Below are 18,675 nucleotides of genomic sequence, written 5' to 3'. Positions count from 1 at the left end.
GCAAGAAAGAAGAGACTGGCTATTAAGTGGAAATTTACTTGCTTTCAATTCTAATTTAAAATGCCTTGAAAAAAAAAATCAATGTAATTCACATAATCTTCATAAAAGCAACCAGACAAAAAATGCAGAATAACTGGTCTTACAAAAGTATACATGCCATGATAACTGTAAAAGTTAAATTTGAAATGTTAGATGAATACTGCAAATTTAACTGTAGGATAACCTTTGGCAAATGTTTATTGTATAATGATGGTCTTTATTTTTCTACTTTTATGTATGTATGTACAACTACATCAATCACACCAGTTGTATTAAAATTTCTAAAGGTTCCTATCCAGGAATCTTGACACCAAAAAGTAATTATATATAATAAAATCAACAGGCTAGAACAGCCATAAAAGAATGTGCTAATCCATCAGCATAACACATAACTATTGGTGTATATCCATGTTTTCACATCTATGCATATACACCATTATTCAACTATTTCTAATTTCTAACCTAATTAACTGGTTGCATAAATGATCATAATGCATTTGTCTTTAGGACAATCTTGCCAATTTAAGCAGACAACATACTGCTTGAAAAGCTTTTACCTCTGTTTTCTGGCTGGTGTATCTCTGCCTTTCTCCATCTGGCTCTCCTTTCTGATCCTGTATCTTTTCATAAAGAGAAGAACTGGAAGTTCCTGCACAGTCATTGGGCTATAATGGGATCAGGGTCACAGAGACCTGGGGGACTGCACCTGCCTGGTGCGCTGTCATGAATGGGTACTAGCTGGTTAGGAAAGAGAGGCAGAGAAGAAGAGTATAGGGAGCTATGCTGCACATAAAAGGAGGTCCTTCACTGCACAGAAGTCTCTTATAGAACAGGAGATGTCCACTGAGAAACTCTAGGTGAAAGGGAGCAGGGAAAGTAACACAGGGTGCTATGGTGGAAGCCTGTTACAAAAAGCCTGATCAAGAAGATTAAGTGGATGAAGCTCTCAACAAAAACTAGCAAAGTCTTCTGACTGGAAGTTTCTGTCCTATAAGAGGCCTTTCTTCCCTTTATACCTGTCCCTAATTTCCATTTCAAGTCTATCCATATCCACAAACCCTAAATATTGTCACTGTTTTAAACAGCAAACTAGGAGGACCAGGAAAAAATTCCTCTGAAATACTGCCCAATCAAGTTTGATGTATTTAAGAGTTTGCAGGAGAGTTTTGCTACCATTTTCACTACAAACAAATCATGGCCACTGATCAGAATCGCAAATGACTCAAGAATTGCTGTATTCACACCTTGTTACAGACAAAGAGACCGCAGACTTTTAATTATTTCCTATTCATGTTCAAATTAATTATTAATGAAAAGCAACCAAGTACTATCCAGAGGCTCATAACAGATGATGACATTTAAAAGGTAGTATCAGCCATTCTTACTGTGTACTATTTATTATCAGGGATGGTTAACCTATGTTATGTTAAAAACCAGAGATGACTGTCGTAACGTTGACAATAAATGATTGGCACTGCTTATCACAACCAAAGCAATTAGTTTCAAGAATTCTTTCAGTTTGGTTGATGCTTCAAAGAAACGATATATTTTAGCATAAAGTATTGTTTACTCACCTGTCTCTTCGCTCAGCTCAGTCCCTTCTTCATTAGCATCATCTGTCATAAAAATGGAAAGAAATGATTAATAAGAATACCAGGAAAAAATCTAGAATGAAATAGTCCATGCTTCAAATTGCCCATATTTTAGTTTGCCTCTTCGCATTTAACATTTTACAGGGACATCTGGAGATGGATAGGTGTCCTGGGTTTGGCCAGTACAGGATTAATTTTCACCAGGAGCCAGGAGGGAACACAGCCGGGCGGGCTGACCCAACCTGGCCAAACAGAGCCAGGGTATTCCATACCATGTGCCGTCATGCTGGGTTCTGGTTGGGGGAAGCTGGGTGGCGGGAAGGCAGTTGCGGCTCAGGAGGGTGTGGCAGCGGGGTGGGGGGTGAGAGTTGCTCTCTGCATTCTGCTGTTTTGTTTTGTGTAGTCTCCTTATCTGTATCGTTGTTGTTATTGTTCCCTTTGTTTGCTGTTCTGTTAAACTGCCCTTATCCCGACCCACCATTTTTTTTTTTCTTTCCATTCTCCTCTGCACCCCAGCGGGGAGAGGGGCGGCAGGGCGACCACGTGGCCCTTTTGTTACCGGCCACAGCCAAACTATTACAATGGGGAAGGAAGGTTTTGATACTAGACTGTTTCTGTCAGATACAGGAAATGCAAGGAATAAAAACAGGGAAAAAAATTCTGCATAATTTACAGAATTCTGCAAATTATGAGTTGTATAAAATTAAATTGCATTCTCTTTTCTAGCGGAGTTTTTGGTTTACTTGTCAAGTTTCAGTTTGCTTTGTTTCCTGGGAACAGCTGGCTATATTAAGAAGAGAACCAGTCATCCAGAAATCATACCTCAAAGAACTTACTATAAATTTGCCAGACAGGACATTGGTTTAAGAACAAATTTGGGCCAGCCAAGAATTAACACTTGTAATTATTAAGATGATATAGAAGAAAGCAGATTTCTTTTGCTAAAAGTTGCATTTTGCTAACAAAGGAATTTCTTACTGCAAGTTGTTTTGATGAGGAAAAAAAAAATTATTAGCCTTAGTTAACATCTAGGTAATGCAACGTTCCAGAGCCTTAATCATCTAATGGAGAGCTCATTGACCACAGAAGTTTATGTCAACTATGTTCCTAATTGATATAGACTCCATTGATACCCTTTTAAATAGATTTGGGCATGTACAAAATCTGTAGCAAGCCTACTTTTAAACTTTCTGTCTAAAGTTTAATGTCTTTCAAACCTACAGGTGTGCATATTGTGACAACCATTTGAACCCAAAGGAGTTTTGCAATATTATGATCAATGTTAATTGAAACTAACAGTAGTATTTATGTCCTAACTCCGCTGAGATACAAATGCTGTGACACATGCTATGCGGATTAAGCTCTGCTTTCATCAAGATTTTGAGCCTGAAACTTTGAGTAGCACAAGAACAGAACAACTGGTTAATAACAGGGGCCTCCACTGGGAATTAAGTTTGCTATAAGCATTAAAATCATGAGTGTGAGAATTTTCATGGATTCCTGTGAATCTACAGTAGATGGATCTGTATCTGTCCTTCTCCCCCTTCCATCTCATTCATACATGATCTGGAGGGCAGGACATTCAGAAGCCACTAAACAACAGCACGTTACGTTCCTCTTGAATATGCTTTAGTCCGGCCCAAAGGATCAGGACTGAAAAAAATCACTTCGCATTTTAATTCCTTTCTCTTTATTCTGCAAACAACTGTCTTGGAGATCAAAACGGCACGTGGACCCCTATTGCACAGACATAAATTTGTACACAGAAACTTTAAGGAGCTTTGACAAGTAGTTTTTGAGATAAGAAAACGATAATCTTGTTAAAGCCAATGGGAATTCTGCCATTGACTGCAACAGAGCAAGGATTTTCAACTGGAGTCCTGACATTTTTCAACAAACTACTCAGAAAACATTTGGTTAACACAGAGATTATAATTTTTCAGTTTCCAATAACATGTTCCTTCCACGGAAGCATTTATAATGAAACCAGCGTGATAAAATATCAAATTAATCTAAGACTTGACACTAAATCAGCAGAATATAATATCTTAACATACATATATCGCCTGGTCTTCTGTGGAAGTTCTTAATTGTAGTTCTGTAAGTGACTTGGAATACCAAATTCCCAAAGCAATAGAATAGCTTCTAAGCTGGTGATAATGGACACAGACAAGAAATCTGACGTTATTAAAAAGTAGCGAAGTCATTATGCAATATAATTATGAAGAGGCAAAGATTGCTTTGGGGAACTAATTGTGAATTAAAGGCTGTTTTTTTCTGGGAAAAGGAACCTAAATCTCACTGAAAGGCAGTAAAATCCTTACACCATTTCTGAAAATGGGAGTTGGACTCCCAACTGCTTGGTGACACGATCTCTAAGTCATTGTGGTGCCTTTGAAAATTCTGCCCCAATCTAGATCTGAATCTGAGTTTCACTTTGGCACACAGCACTCCCCAGTCATTTCATGTATCTATAATTCTTACTCTCACACTACTAATGCATCTGGTGGAAGTGCTTCCCTGTCAAATATAAAGCAGTCTCTTTCACCGACCTTGCAGTGGATGGCTGAGGTGATAAACATGTTTAGTTGACAGAGGTTTATGCCAAAACCAATTATTTGAGATAAAACCCAGTGTTTTAGAAATCTATATCCAAAATTCTTTCACTTCCCCCTCAAAAGAATGCTATGACAGGTGTTTTCTTGGTTACTGGTTCTGAAGAAGTAAAAGCAAGTAAAAACATTTTTTACTGAAGCTGTATATGTCTAATGCAAAACAAAATCATTGCCAAGATCGCTATAAATTAGATTTGTAGTAGCTAGATTTATGTTCCTTATACATTGTTTTTACCTCATCTAGAGGAAGCCTTCCAGAGGTTTTGGTTGGTTTGAAATATGCACCACATTCAATCCCAAAGTAAAACTGAGTAAAACCATGGAAGAAGTCAAGAGTGACTCTTTGACACCAGCAAACATTTCCTTAAAGACATAACATCAATATTTCTTGCCCAAACTCCCCCATTTGAAAGACCAGAGGTGAGGTCCTCTATAACTCTTACCCTTACTCAAGAGCTGTTGAAAAATAATTGACTAGGAAAACATGCTATGGTATGTGCACACAGGTACCCACTCTTGATTACTCTTTTGGCTGGAGAAGCAGAACAGTGACCTTTCACATGGCTTCCCCATTAAAGTTCTGGATTTTGGGAAGCTCTACCAAGATGACCTTGCTGGAAAAGGAAAGACAGACCTTGCAGCCTGGAGTGAGAGGAAAACTGACAGTGACTCCCTGCAAGGCTCAGCCCACACCCAAAAAAACCTTGCATAAGTATTTAGAAGGTTTAGGATACAATGAAGTGATCTAATCCAAAATGTGTCATATGGTTGAGAGCACAAAATTTTCCAGCTTGTAAATTAGACTATAGTCTATAAAATTAAGGTATTAGATAGGTGATGTATGGGAGAACAGTTTCCAGTCACGTATAAAATAATTTACATTTGAGAGTCAACCTGTGATTGAAACTCGCCCTCTAACTCACATGTTGTTTGGGGTAACTATATCTCTAAAGATCACAGAGCTTTGCATTTGGGAGCAAATTGCTCAGAGCATACACATTTCTATAAGTCACAGGCTCCCTGGTAGAGTCATGTACCAAGTGATACCTGTTAGTCTTTCATTTCCGTCTCCCTTGTTACCTGCTGAGCTCTGTGAAACAGAATAATTGCACCATACCTGCTCTTACTGACACTGGAGAAGAGGATGCCTTCTTCCGTGATACACTTTTTATTTTTTTTCTTTTGCCTTGCTGGTCAGGTTCTTTCTCTGTCTCACTAGTTGTTGCAAACAAGAAAACACAAGCCAGATGGCTAAAACCATCAATCTGTGTTAAGATTTATGTCAGGAACAAAGAGGTGAAAGGCTCTAAATACTGCTGCTAATCCCCAAAGCCATTAAACCGCCTCCTCCTTGTTGCTCACCCTTCTATTTGCATTCTTCTTCGCGTCAGCACACGGAGACTCAATGCCGTACAAACACCTTTTATTTTTAACTGTGTATGCATTGAAGTGGTCTTATATGAGAGACAGCTCCCCACTCCAGGAAGCTGCTGTTTCATCTGCATTCAAGGCTTGCATCCCAGGCTGCTGGTGCTTCCCCAACAGCACTGCATGCTGCTAGCTCCTCCCTGCCTTCCTCTAACCTTTCCTCAGCTGCCTCGTATCACCCTTCAGGATTTGTTCATTTTCTCAGCACTTTCTGCTGTTTCCTGATTCCCAGACGTTTCCTTATTTCCAGCCAACCCACGTGTCTCAGCCTGCTCCTCCTTGCAAGTGCTGCTCCACGTACTGAACATCACCAGGGGAGAGACTGGGAGGGCACTGTGGGACCGGACCAAACTCTCCTCTGCAGCCTGTATTCAAATGCACTGGCAAACACAGCAATGAGATGGGCAGGAGGTTGAAGTGACAAGCAAGAGGTCATACTGCTGATGCCTCAAAAAAAGCCACCCCCCCCAAAAAAAAAAAAAACCAAAACTTTCAGCACTGACAGTTGCAGACATCTTGTTGAGCTTATTTGCTATACAAAAATAGGGGTCCAGCTGAAACCATTCTCCTAGCAGGTATTCTACGAACTGACTGTACAGCTTCCACTAGAGTAACAGAGGATGTGTGGCACAACAGTCTCACAACATTGAGGAAAACTGATCCCATTTTGGGGCAGTCTCTGCTTGCTCAAATGAAAAGGTTCTTGTGTCCAGTCCCAGAGTGGGCAGCAGTGTGGGCCAGGGCAACCACCTGATACAAACTGTCTAAACCATGATAATATAAAGTTTCCAGCAGCTGAAAAGACCAAGCGGGTTCTCACTCTCCATATTTCTCTCTACCACACCTGTCCTTCCCAAACTTTGTCCCAAAGCTTCCCCTATCTACATGATCATCTTAATATCCTTAGAGAGCTTTAGAATCATGTGTCTCATGTCTATTTTCAGTCCCTAGTAATTGCAAAATCACTTCTTTTAGATTGCTTATGACCACTGCTGCTACCCAACAGGAGCTTCACAATAGTATACAGGCTCTATGCCCATCTCACCCTATGAGTCAATGTTTTTGTAGCATAGTAAAACACATGACAACACCCTAGGGTTTTGTAATCGATGGCCTTGCTGGACTTGTCGAATGCAAGACGAAAGACAAATGGACTGAGAAGTCTCTCGACTGAGGTGTCAAGAGCCGAAGAAATAACAAAGGAAGTAAATAACTGATGCTTATCTTATCAGACAAAAGTAAGAGGGGATAGCCCATCACTGTAAACCAAGTGATCTGTGGGGCCCAGTGGAGGCTGCACAGTCAGAGATTGCTTCAGAGATTGCTTTGGATAAAGCACAGATGGCCCCCAGATAACACATACCAAGATGCCCACTCCGAAGGCGTGACACACTGCTGAGTCCTGCTTCTGACGACACGACATTCCATACCAAGAGCCAATCCATACACAATAATTGACTTAGTCCCACCTCGCAAAAAGATTTCCAAACATACAAAAATTGGCACTTGAAAACTCTCTTTGGGAGGAGGAGGAAAGCGAGAACTTCACCTGACGGATTGTAACCAAGGGGATGAAATCTGTTAACCATAAACATAAACCATGCTGCTAGTTATGTCCCTTGTATAGCCCCTGCCCATCTGGACGTCAGGTCCAGGAACAGAGGGTCTAGTCTCTAAGTAACCATTAATATTAAACACTAGTAGTGAAGGGGATTTTTAATAGAAATAGCATTACTATGGTTGCAGGTGTGTTTGTGGTTTTTATCTATTGTCTAAATTAACTGAAACAAAAAGTCCCATGTTTCCCACCTGAAATGTTAGCGGTCGCCTAGAGCCAGTCAAGGCGACCTAGCTACAGCGACATAGTTACAGCGACCTAACTACGGGACAAGAGCCAGAAGAGGACTGCGCATGTGCAGAAGCTGGGGTCAACCAGTGGACACTGTGATGAAGAGGATGAGCCTTCATCTTGGGACCCCCGACGACCACCACTAGGAGGGACTGTGCAAGTGCAGGTGGGAGGAGTGTATGAAAATGAACTAATTTTATTATGAAAGGGATAAGTTATGTAACCTAATAAATATGTATATTTTGATCTATATAAACTATACGGAAAAGGTATGAGGTATGCACATTCGGTGGAATTATCCCCCGTGCATCCAGCGCTGCAATAAAGAATGCCTGCCTTTTAACACTACATTGGTGTTACGAGGTTTTATTCCAGGATTTTTGGTGACAGGATGGGTCGACGGGCCTGAACCTCTCTTCCCCCCCCAAGAAGGGATGCCTTTTTGGTAAGAGTCGCGCCTCTGACTTTGTCAGACATATCCCCGGGAACACATTGCTAACTAAAGCGCTAAACTATTACTTTGAGCTCAACTTTTGTAGACAGTGCATTTATCAACGGCAATTCCGAATCTGTAATAACTGTCGCTTGAATAAATTACCTATTGCTTCAACTTTGCGAAACTGTTTCAGTGAAAGTCCTTGGAAGGGCTCTGGCAGGCATGTTGAATATCAGACTCCCCTTACCCCTCCCTTTAACGCGACAGGTTTGATGAAGCCTGAACGTACATATGAGGCTTGCAATAACCTAGGAGCTCAAGAACTCTTTGGTTTGTTCTGATCCCTCCAACTCACTTCCCCACTGGGAAAATATAACTGACTGACCAATAGCACAGAAAAAGGGAACATTTTCACTGAGGAAAAGCAGAAATGGAAATCTCTGCCAGATGAGATCAACTGAACCCAGACCTGACTCTTTTCACAGCTACTTGTAAAAAACCTGTATTTTCCACAAAGCTTTCCCTCATCCGTGATACTCATAAGAGGAAGAAGAAAAAAAGAGAAAGGTAAACCAATAAGATCCTTAACAAAAAAGCACATCCTTCCGCTTTTGAAGAAGAAATAGAATGACTGCTGGTTCTGAACATTTGTATCCTTTAATCATGCAATTCTGCATACAGAACAACAGGCACTGTATACACCTCCACCTGACACTAAGTAAATTTAATGAAATTTTCTATTCTAAATATAAAGAAACGTCCACTGATACACTCTGTATGTCCTGGCCTTACTGCAGCACCGGTGCAGTTTATCTTCCTGTGTTGCTTAGTTACACCAGTCCCACAACACCAGAGTTTCACTGAATGTAAAATGTGTTTGTAGCTTTTGAAGCCATATCAAATAGAAATCCTTAGTACCAATCTCCTAAGAAGTCAGGCACTGGGATTTTTTTGTCACCACATAGATGGCTTCTTCTATATACTGTATCACTTGATCTGCTGTAAAATACATATACCCATATGAGCCTCAGCTGCATATAAAGGCTACATGGTAGCCGCCATTCCCACTGTGAGCGAACCAGACAACATTGTTCCGGTTCAGGAAATGGTGCTCAAAGCCAGGATCAGATTTGGATTTCTATTTCCCAGATGCTTCTATCTTACACAAAATGAATGAGGCACTCCTTGGGAAAATATACATCAGTTTTTAAAAACTTCCTTATTTCCTCCCTACCCTAAAATACTAAAAACAACTGACTTTTGTTTACACAAGTGCTAAAGAGGATTTGTCACCCACATGTATGCTAATGTAGGACTTGCACAAAATGGTATGTTTTGCATGTGGTGACACATTTCTAAATAAAAGCTTCTAACAAAATCTCATCAGTAACCTAAGGCAGAGGCAATCACATGAGACAAACAAATTTAACTGCATCTTTTGCAATCTGAAGCACTTGAGCATATGAAATGACCAGTCAGTGACCAGAGAGAATAGGATATTTTTGAGCATGACATAAAATGCATTTTGAATGTTTTACATGGGATGCCACAATATGCAACACAGCAGGAAGAAAAGATCCCTGATCAAAGACGTATTCACATAAGGTATTATACAAAAAATCCTTCTGCTTGTTCGCCTTCTGGTGCCAGGCATCTGTGTGTGAAGGACCGAGCAGAGAACAGAATAGCAATACTCCCCCTACCAGTCCCTCTCTGAGCCTAAGGTCACATATAGACCATGGTGATTAATAGCCACTGTTGGACCAGTCCTCTGTTGGTTGAGCTAATCCTCTTTTTAACCATATTTTAGACCTCCGCAGCACCTCATAGCAAGCATTCTTATGCGCTGTGTGTTGGGTGAAAAACTACTTCCTTTTGCTTGTTTTCATCCTGATTCATGATTTCCTGGGATACCTTACACTTCTTGTGTTACAAGAGATGATAAATAATGGCTCCATATTCACCTTTCTAATTACTACGCTCATCATCTTCCCTGTGCTCTCCCACACTGCTGACACATGCAGCAGCCTGGTCCTTGCATCTGCATGACTCCTGTCCCTTCAAGGGCATCCTTGTAGCCCGTCACTTTGCTCTTACAATGCAGCCCTTATCCAGGTGTCTCCCAGGAGCTGGAGAGCTCAGGGGTTTGGAGTGAGTGGACAAATACATAGAAACAGCCATTTCCCCTGACTTCTGGATTGACTGCAGGCTCCATTGTGAGTCTCATGAAAGGAGACAAGGAAAATGTCTACAGGATGCTACCAGAGCAAAGAAGAGGGCACTCCACTTAGCAAAGCAAAAGCTCCTGACAACAGCGTTTCAACAGGTTATGGTCCCACTGTCTGTCCATACGCTGCTCCAAGCAGTGCCATTGCTGATATCAGGAATGAGAAGACAATTTTCCAGATCGTACAGCGACAATATCACAAGCCTCTGTGAAACCATGTACAGCCAGAGGATCCAAGCCTAAATTTTGAGGTAACCAATACTTGCAACATACAGCCCAAGTCTAGAGCAATGCTCTTGTTAGCAGTCACCCAGGAAATAATTCAGAAAGGATCATACCAGGAAGTTTTATTATGATTTAAACCTGAAGCAGGAAACAGCCTATTAACTTTTTATTAGGTACTGGAAACTCGCTGCCATGTTAGAAGGTGCTAGGAACCCTCTCTTTGTCTGCATATCTCTTAAGATGCTGAAAACAGTATCTGAGACATCAGTTACATACCCTGCCTACCAAGCACCACTCCTGAGCTACTTGTTGTTCATCCTCCTGCACTGCATGGAGACCCTAGCAAACGGGCTAAGACAGACAACCCCAATGAGTGGTAAGACTGGCATAGTCATTGCCATGGCAAATGAAGATAAAAAAAAAAACACAGAAAAAAATTGTTTCACAGTTTTACCAACACCTTTAGCTTTTAGTTAGCTTAAGATTTTATGAAGTATGTTGTTTCAGACACATTTTGAAATGGACAGATATTCTAAGCATTACGACTATATTAAAGTTTTGGATTGAGAACATTTTTTTACGGCATCCTATTTACGCTGGAGTGTACTATATCAAAATCCTTAGGTGCTGTGAGAGAGAACTAGAGCAAAGCCAGCATCCTATTCTGGTGCACAGTCTCCTCCAGCTACCCCGTATGGGTAGCGCTTCCTTTGAAGCCTCTGCTACTGAGGGACAAGGAACCATCATGGGCAACAGCAGGACTGTGCTTCTCCCCAGTTGTTTTGAATTAAGTCCTTCAGCTAGAAGTCTTGCAGAAGCCATGTGAGGATGACATCCTCCAATACAAAGACAGCTCAAAGGAGTGCAGAGAGCATTTCGCATCCATGTGAAATTCTTCTCAGTGTGCCACAGCTTCTAAAAAATCACTGCTGCCTTCTGCCCACTGAAAAATCCTCACTCTGCTCTGCCTGAACACGACCCCCCCCGCCAGATTTCCAGTCTGGGAGGAGCATTAAATGCTGGGATAGAGTCCAGAGCAGGCCAGATGGCTGTGAATGCATAAATACTGAGTGGTACCCTGTTATGTTCTCAACGGCTTGATACATAACCCTGGAAAGGAAAGGGATACATGGTCATGCACCATCTCATTGCACATTCACCAAGCAGGATCTTCAAGTGAAAAGTCACAAGTTTCACAAGCCGAAGAGTTTCCTGAGCATCCCAGTACAACAGCAGGGATTGCAGCTCCATCAGAGCTGTGGAGTCAGGGAAGCAAGACTCATTTCACCCCTTCCAGGAAACAGGCCTGGGTTGCAGGAGATCTTGCCCACAGCCAGGGCTCATGCCAGAGACTGTGACACCACGTCCCAATCTGCTGCTGCTGTGGCTAGTCACTTGGGCTCTGTCATAGCTTCTGCTCAGGCCCAGACAAGTTTGTGTACCCACAGCAGGCATCTGGACACAAATTTAGGCTCCACATCATCAGCAGGGACTAAGCCCATCCACAGTGCCTTGAAAGATTTGTGAGGGAAAGCAGTGAAGAAAGGGAGATGACAGTCTTGACTGCTTCTAGTTTAAACCTGTGAAAACACAGTTATCAGCTGTGAACATGACAACCTGAAAACTCTGCACAGAGACAGGAAAAGCAGCTGCAACCAAAACCTTCAGGATGGCCCTCATTGATCAGGAGGAGGAGGCCAAAGGGATTTCAAACTCCCCCAAAACTTACTCCCTAACATTTGTTTCCAGGGGGCTCCAAGCCCCGGTGGCCTTTGCAAGCCTGCCTGAAACAGTCAGAAAAACCAGAGCCTCATGACTTAGGAGGTAAATCACTACCCAGATGAAATCTCAGATAAAGGATATCGTGTACTTCCAGGAAACTGCTTGGCACCTACCCACATAGTAAAATAAAGCCCATGAAAAATATTTTGTGGAATATGTTCAGGTGATGAATTAAGGAAATGAATCAGCTCGTGAACAGGGCAAATGCAAACAGAGGCTAAATTTATCAAATGAATTACCCATTTGATACAGGATTACTTACTAAGGGCTAACTTACGATTCCTTTGCTCAAACTGAGGACCGCTTCAGCCCCAGTGAAGTCTGCCATATTGAGAGGGCAATGCTTCTCAATACCAGTACAGAAATTACAAACTCTGCTTAATAGTTCACTCACGTATTAGCGCAGGGATCTGCCTTTTTAATACAAAGCCCTTTATTCAGCCATTTAGACAATTTCCAATTTGATTTCAAGCCTGGTAGATGTCTTAACAATTAATTACCTCTGTAATAGTAATATATTTGTACATTTATGCACAAGTAGGATATTGTGCATCCTCCTGAAGTAACAGGAGGATTAATGTAAGAGAATAGCTTTTATCTGTATGCTTTGGGTAGAAGGGACAGTGTTTTCATCAACCAGGATAAGAGGAGAAAACGCACTAAATGTCATAACCTGGAATACAGGAAAGGGAAAGTTTTTTCAAGATGAAGCAATTTCTCTCTCTTTTTCCTAACACGAACTGATACGGCTCAAAAAAAATGAACAAGCTCTTGGGCTCAGCATCCTTTCATTAGCACTGAAAGGACACAGTCTAAAAGCATGCATCTTCCATCTATCAATTGGTCTAATAAAGTGCAAACCTGTCCTCTAACAATTTTAGCGATGCTTTAGTGAAGTAATTTTGTTATTCGGTTTAAAGTAGTAAGAATGTAATATAACCTTGAATGCTGCAGCTTCACAGTATGTCCTCTTTATAACTTTAATTTTGTCTACAGAACATTTTCAGAAAAAATGATTCCCCTCTCCAATCCACTGATAACAGGTGGTAGATTTAGAGTACTTTAAGCATTACAATTTAAGATAACCCTTTCATGATATACAACAGCCACCATGAAAAATAAGCATTTGCCAAAGGTCCTTATAAGATTATCTATCTGACATACTAAGTAGCTAAGTATAGACAGTATACAGGAGGGAAAACAAAAAAAGGTATTTTTGCATCCAGCTTGCAACTGTTTAAAAATACTCTTAATTTTACTCCTACAAAGAGCATCCTAGAAGTACATATCACTGTAAGGTGAATGCTGGTAAGTCTAGCTTTTCAAAGGCACTGTTTTTATACCATTTTATGGTCTGTCTCACAAATATATATATTTAACAATAAAAGCAATGCCCAGTATCTAGGTTCCATGTAGAATTTTGTTAGAAGAAACAATTAATTCCAAGAGAAAAAACGGTATGAGTACCAGCTCCTTTCCCGGAAAGCTCACTCATAATATCAGTAACAATGAATCCAGCGATGTAAGAACTACACATCTGAGCCAGAACTGCAGGCAAGGGTATTTTATTTGCCTGAAAGATATGTAGCAAGACATTCTCTCGGATTAAGCAGAGAGAATTTCCCAACACAGCTGAAGGGAGAATGGCTGGCCTGTCTTATTGCACTAGGAGACAGGACTCATCTGGTAAAAAGGCAAAAAAACCCCCACTGTTTGTTGCGCCTAATACGTTAAAACAGTGATCTACCCTTAAGCACAGAAGGTTGGTTGTTCTACCAGAACAGTCTTCCATCCTTGTGTTTTTCTTACCAGGACACAAAAAAAATTCTCAGCAAAACCAAAGAGGTTCAACAGAAAATTTTTAGGGACCAGGACCCTTTAATTTCTAAACCAGGGCTTTTCTGAACAACCACTAGGATGAGATCCTAGTCTGAGTTAAAGACTAAGTAGCACTCCCCCTTGGAGCATGCTGGCTTTGGCTCAAGTTCCGTAGAGGCTACTGATTACCAGAAATGGTGAGACTGTGACAACTGGCCTGTTACAGAACAGCTTTGCTATCCTCCTAAGATAGGAAATTACTTAGAAGTCTGCCTCTTCGCCCTATATATTTGAAGTTTGCAAATGACAAGGCTCTTGGCAGTTACCTTAATATCAGTACTATTATGTGACTAATTTCTTTGGCATTCCAATCACAAAATAGGCCTAATGATATGTTCAACTAATGGAACAGTTTCCCTCTATCTATATTCCACTTACTCTAATGCACTGAGGTGTAACTCCAGCTTCATTCCATTATCACTTGACTAGCTCAAGCACTTGGATGTCTTTTTGGATTTATTAATGCACTGGGTTTAAAGTAATAACTATTTATCTATAAAACTCCACAAATATATTCTTCTTTCTAACTATTTTTGTCCAGATCTATTAAAGTAGGTATATTTCATAATGCTTCTGAATGCGAGACACACTTTAAAAATGTCTCAATGTTTTTTCTCTAAGCTTAAAGTAATATCTCAGTGTTATTCTCTCCTGTGAGTGTTCAGACAGTGTCCTATGAATTCAAATTTAGGGTAAGTCTATCCTTACAGACTTTTATTTCACAAAATTAATAGATTAACTTAAAACCAAAATGAAACCACCAGAGTTTTGGCAATACTTTCTACAGTCTAAATATCAGGAATTTACTGTCAGAGGTAGAGACAGTTGCTAATTTCTTGACGTAGAGCCATGCTGACTAAGTCCTCTGTGCAAGAAACCAGCCCTGCAGAGAGAAAGAATTTCCCCACAGTTGGAGATTCTGTTGATAACTCATCAAAGTCTACTACATTAAATGGCAGTTCACCAGAGACCAGAAAAAAGGAAGTAACAGCAGACATGATGGTCGTCTGGTGATCACCATCCAGACCTTCAGGTGACATTCTCACCAGTAGGCTACAGGTAATTCAGGATGGGGTTGACTTCGGCTGATGTCGGTTGAAATGGTTGTATCCTGCAGGAAAGTGTCAATTCAAGACAGCAAAGAAAGCCTGAGACTGTATGTAAATGTTAAGCCACTACTCCAGGAGGGACACGCAGATACTGATCATTTCTCCAGGGACACTAATGGAGAATCATTTGGGTACCATGTGTTTTTCCTGCCTCTCCCTGTCTTCTCACAAGTTGAAGATCTAAGTGACTCCTGTAAGGGCACACCAAACATCCACGGCAATACAAGACATTAAAATCAGATCTCCCGAATCACTGACTAATGACCTAAACACAGGAAATCCTTCAGTCAGGGATAAAGTTTTAGATGCTAAACCAATTCCTTTTAAAGTTCCAGCTCACCAGCCAGTAGGTGCTCAGGTCCTTCTGGAACCCAGCATCATGAAGGCACATCAAAACTGGTATGTGGAATCATTAGTTATGAGAAAATTGCAGCAGGGTACCTATAATAATGGGTCCTAAGATCTTTTAGCAATCTATACTGAATTGTGGCTGCTGAGAACTAAAATATCTTTCTCTGGATAGCTGTCTGCTTAAGTAGTGGATCAACATTTTGCATAGTCACATACCTGCAAGCCACTGGAATTGCTGCACATTAGAGGGACCCAGCATGACCACCTCTCTACAGTCACATATCAAATTACCAGTTTTAGTTCAAACAAAAAAACTGTAAAAGCTTCCTATGCATGTGAATACACATACTTTCAAAACTATGGTACCATTGATCACCTATATAATGTGTTGTAATGCAATTATAAGTCTTTGTGTAACATGACACCCAACCACACAAGTTCTCTGTAGACAGGTGCTCAACAATGTCAGGTTTTGAAAACCCCAGAAAAGAAATAACTCTCCCATCTTCCTCTCTTTTCCCCTTTGGGCTTGCCATGCTTAAGCTTCTTGTCTCTCAGGGTTTCAAACCCAAAAGGGTTTTACATTTATAACAACAATATCAGGCTTTAATCTGTGATTTCAAAGACCTTAACAATGGAGGTGACTATTAATACTCTAATTTATTGACAAATTGACACAGTAGTTTACTCTCACTCCATCCGAGGGGCAGGGACAGAGCCAGCAACAGTAGGTAGGGTACTGCCACTTTATTCCACGTGTTGGGGTACCCAGACAAAAAAAATAAAATCACACAATGAATGAATTAGACATGAATACAGTCTTTGAAATGCACATTCAATGTGCTCCAGACAAAAATATTATTAAGCAGTTGGATACCATTCTATTCTACCTGAATAGTTCAATAGGTCTTTAAGTTTCAGCTGCCAATCATTGCAAACTGGAGATTACAAAGTCATCTACAAAAAGCTTTGTTCTAGTAAGATGAGACAGAAACATCACAATTTCCATACTACCATCCAAAGTGAAAGGAAAAAACCACTGCGACAACACAGTCCTGTAGAATTAATGGAGACTCACAACACACCAAAGCTCTGCTTCCTACTACTCAAAGGCCGTTTCCACCAGACAGACAGCGTGTGGAATGACTGCCGCTTCTGAAATGGGTGATAAAGCAGAATACTAAAATCTGGATCTTGTCACATATAGTAGGACTGATGTCACAGAAAACAAAGTAAAATGGGAAAAGGTTAGGGTTGATAAAAAAACTGAACAGATTTCTAATGATATATGATAAAAATAAATCACAGGCATATGAGGGGTAGGGGGATTAACAAATTTGCTATCCACCAGGTTTTCTTAAATTCTAGAAAGTAACCTCCTGTGTGAAACATCAGCTGAAGGGCTAACATTTCCTAAGTGCTCCGGTAAGAGACACCTTCCTCCCATTCATTCTTGCACAGGGACAGCTCAAGTTTAAAGTTCTTGTTCAGACACAGTTGGGCACTAACCCCTGCGGTATCTTTTCAGACCCAGAGAAACCCTACCAGCATCATTAATGAAAGTGCCAAAGTATGTACAAAATGCATGGAAAAGCAATATACAGTGGGAGCTCTATATATTAGTGCAAATAATATCCTTCCCAGAGTCAAAATAGCCAGCACCATGCAGCAGGTTTCAGGAGGAGATATGGATACAGCAGAGAACGAAGAAACTAGCTGTACTGAGCACAGAAAAGTAGACCTTGATTTTGCAAAAGCAGTATCACAAATATTTTTACCAGTTCACAAATTTTAAATGTCTGCATTTGCCCAGAATAAGAGTCTATATGTGCAGCTGATCTTAAAAGAGCATTCACATTTTAATATTTGGCTTAGTCAGGGAAAGAAGAAAGGATGCCAACTGTTGTCATTTTGCTGCATCATTTTTTAAAGTTAGATGGCACTTGATTACTATACCTACCTAGAGGGAAAAACTCGCCCATTTTCTTCTTGAAAATTTTGTAGTCAACCTCCAAAAAGACGCAGAAGATGATACGATTCACCTGTAAGAAACAAAATTATTCACAGTGAAATGATCATAACCATAAACACCGGCACTAATAGTAAAAGCAAAGACATTTTTAAGCCAATATGCTTTTATGCTCCAGGCAAGCAAGAAAACATCACAGGGACACGTGTTTTGACTTTATTGTGCATCTGTGTTGTAATTTACAAAATAACATTTGCAATCACAGCTCACAAATGTATTCTTTGCTAACTGCCTCCTGTTTATGCAAACCACTCTTGAGCACAGTATAAATGACTTTTGGCATTCTAGCTGAGTACTGCGATGCAATGTTTGATGAAAGAGTCACATGGTGGGCTTCTAATAAGCATACAAAAGAGTAAATGGGTAAGCAAAGAGCTCTTTTTCCAATCCTTGTCTGACAAACCTATCTGAGAAACCATTTCGTATTTTTAAATGGCTTTAAAAGGTTTCATGCAGTTTTAATTTACATGAAACCACTTACTCTTGCTATAATAAAGCAGAATGCAGCAAAACCAAAAAATGATTAGATGACAGGTAGCACACGGGGTAAAGAAAACATTTAATATGCCATCTACTTAGTGAGGCTGAGCATATCAATGAAACCACAGCCCATAATGTATGTGCCACCCACCAATGATTTCAAATAAGTTGTTTTGGGAGATCATTGTAGGTGAAAGCCTTTTCTAAAAGAGACCCAAAAAAAAGCCAAACAAAATAAATACCACACAGAATTCCAAAGACTTTAAGACTGAAAACCACCAACACTGGACTTCACTCTAGCCTTGCTATTTCTTTGTTTTATCTGTTTGCATAGCCCAGCGCAGATTGCCTCTGCATCCAAAACCCAGCTCCAGGAGGGAGCTGTGGAAGTCGAGAAAACCCTCCCATGGCTGAGCCTAGGGACCCGCAACCTGGTAATCAAGTTTTTCTCTGAAGTGCATGAGAGCTTAACCAAAAAGGGATGAAGCCCATGCAATAGGAAATTCAGCATCTTGGCTGGCATTATGCTGTCCTTGTGTCTCCATGGACAATAAGCCGATCTGAAGTAGCGGAGCTCCTCAAGAGTGCCTTTGCATGTGCTAGAAAAGACACCAGCCTACCCTCTCCAGGGAAAC

The 18,675-nt window shown here is 40.6% G+C and overlaps 1 protein-coding gene across 7 annotated transcripts in view; it reads right to left on the bottom strand.

Moving 5' to 3' along the window:
- The window catches only part of MACROD2 (mono-ADP ribosylhydrolase 2), a 975,983-nt gene that overhangs the window by 74,115 nt on the left and 883,193 nt on the right, over positions 1 to 18,675 (bottom strand). For all 7 annotated transcript variants that reach the window (XM_075413509.1, XM_075413505.1, XM_075413506.1 and 4 more), the window contains 2 exons: positions 17,492 to 17,573; positions 1,614 to 1,655 (listed from right to left, as the gene is read on the bottom strand). In XM_075413509.1, the coding sequence (XP_075269624.1) occupies positions 1,614 to 1,655; positions 17,492 to 17,573 (124 nt within the window). The remainder of the gene's footprint in view (positions 1 to 1,613; positions 1,656 to 17,491; positions 17,574 to 18,675) is intronic.

Source organism: Opisthocomus hoazin, chromosome 2, assembly GCF_030867145.1.
Source record: "Opisthocomus hoazin isolate bOpiHoa1 chromosome 2, bOpiHoa1.hap1, whole genome shotgun sequence".
Taxonomy (NCBI): Eukaryota; Metazoa; Chordata; class Aves; order Opisthocomiformes; family Opisthocomidae; genus Opisthocomus; species Opisthocomus hoazin.
This window is presented reverse-complemented; position numbering and strand designations above follow the sequence as displayed.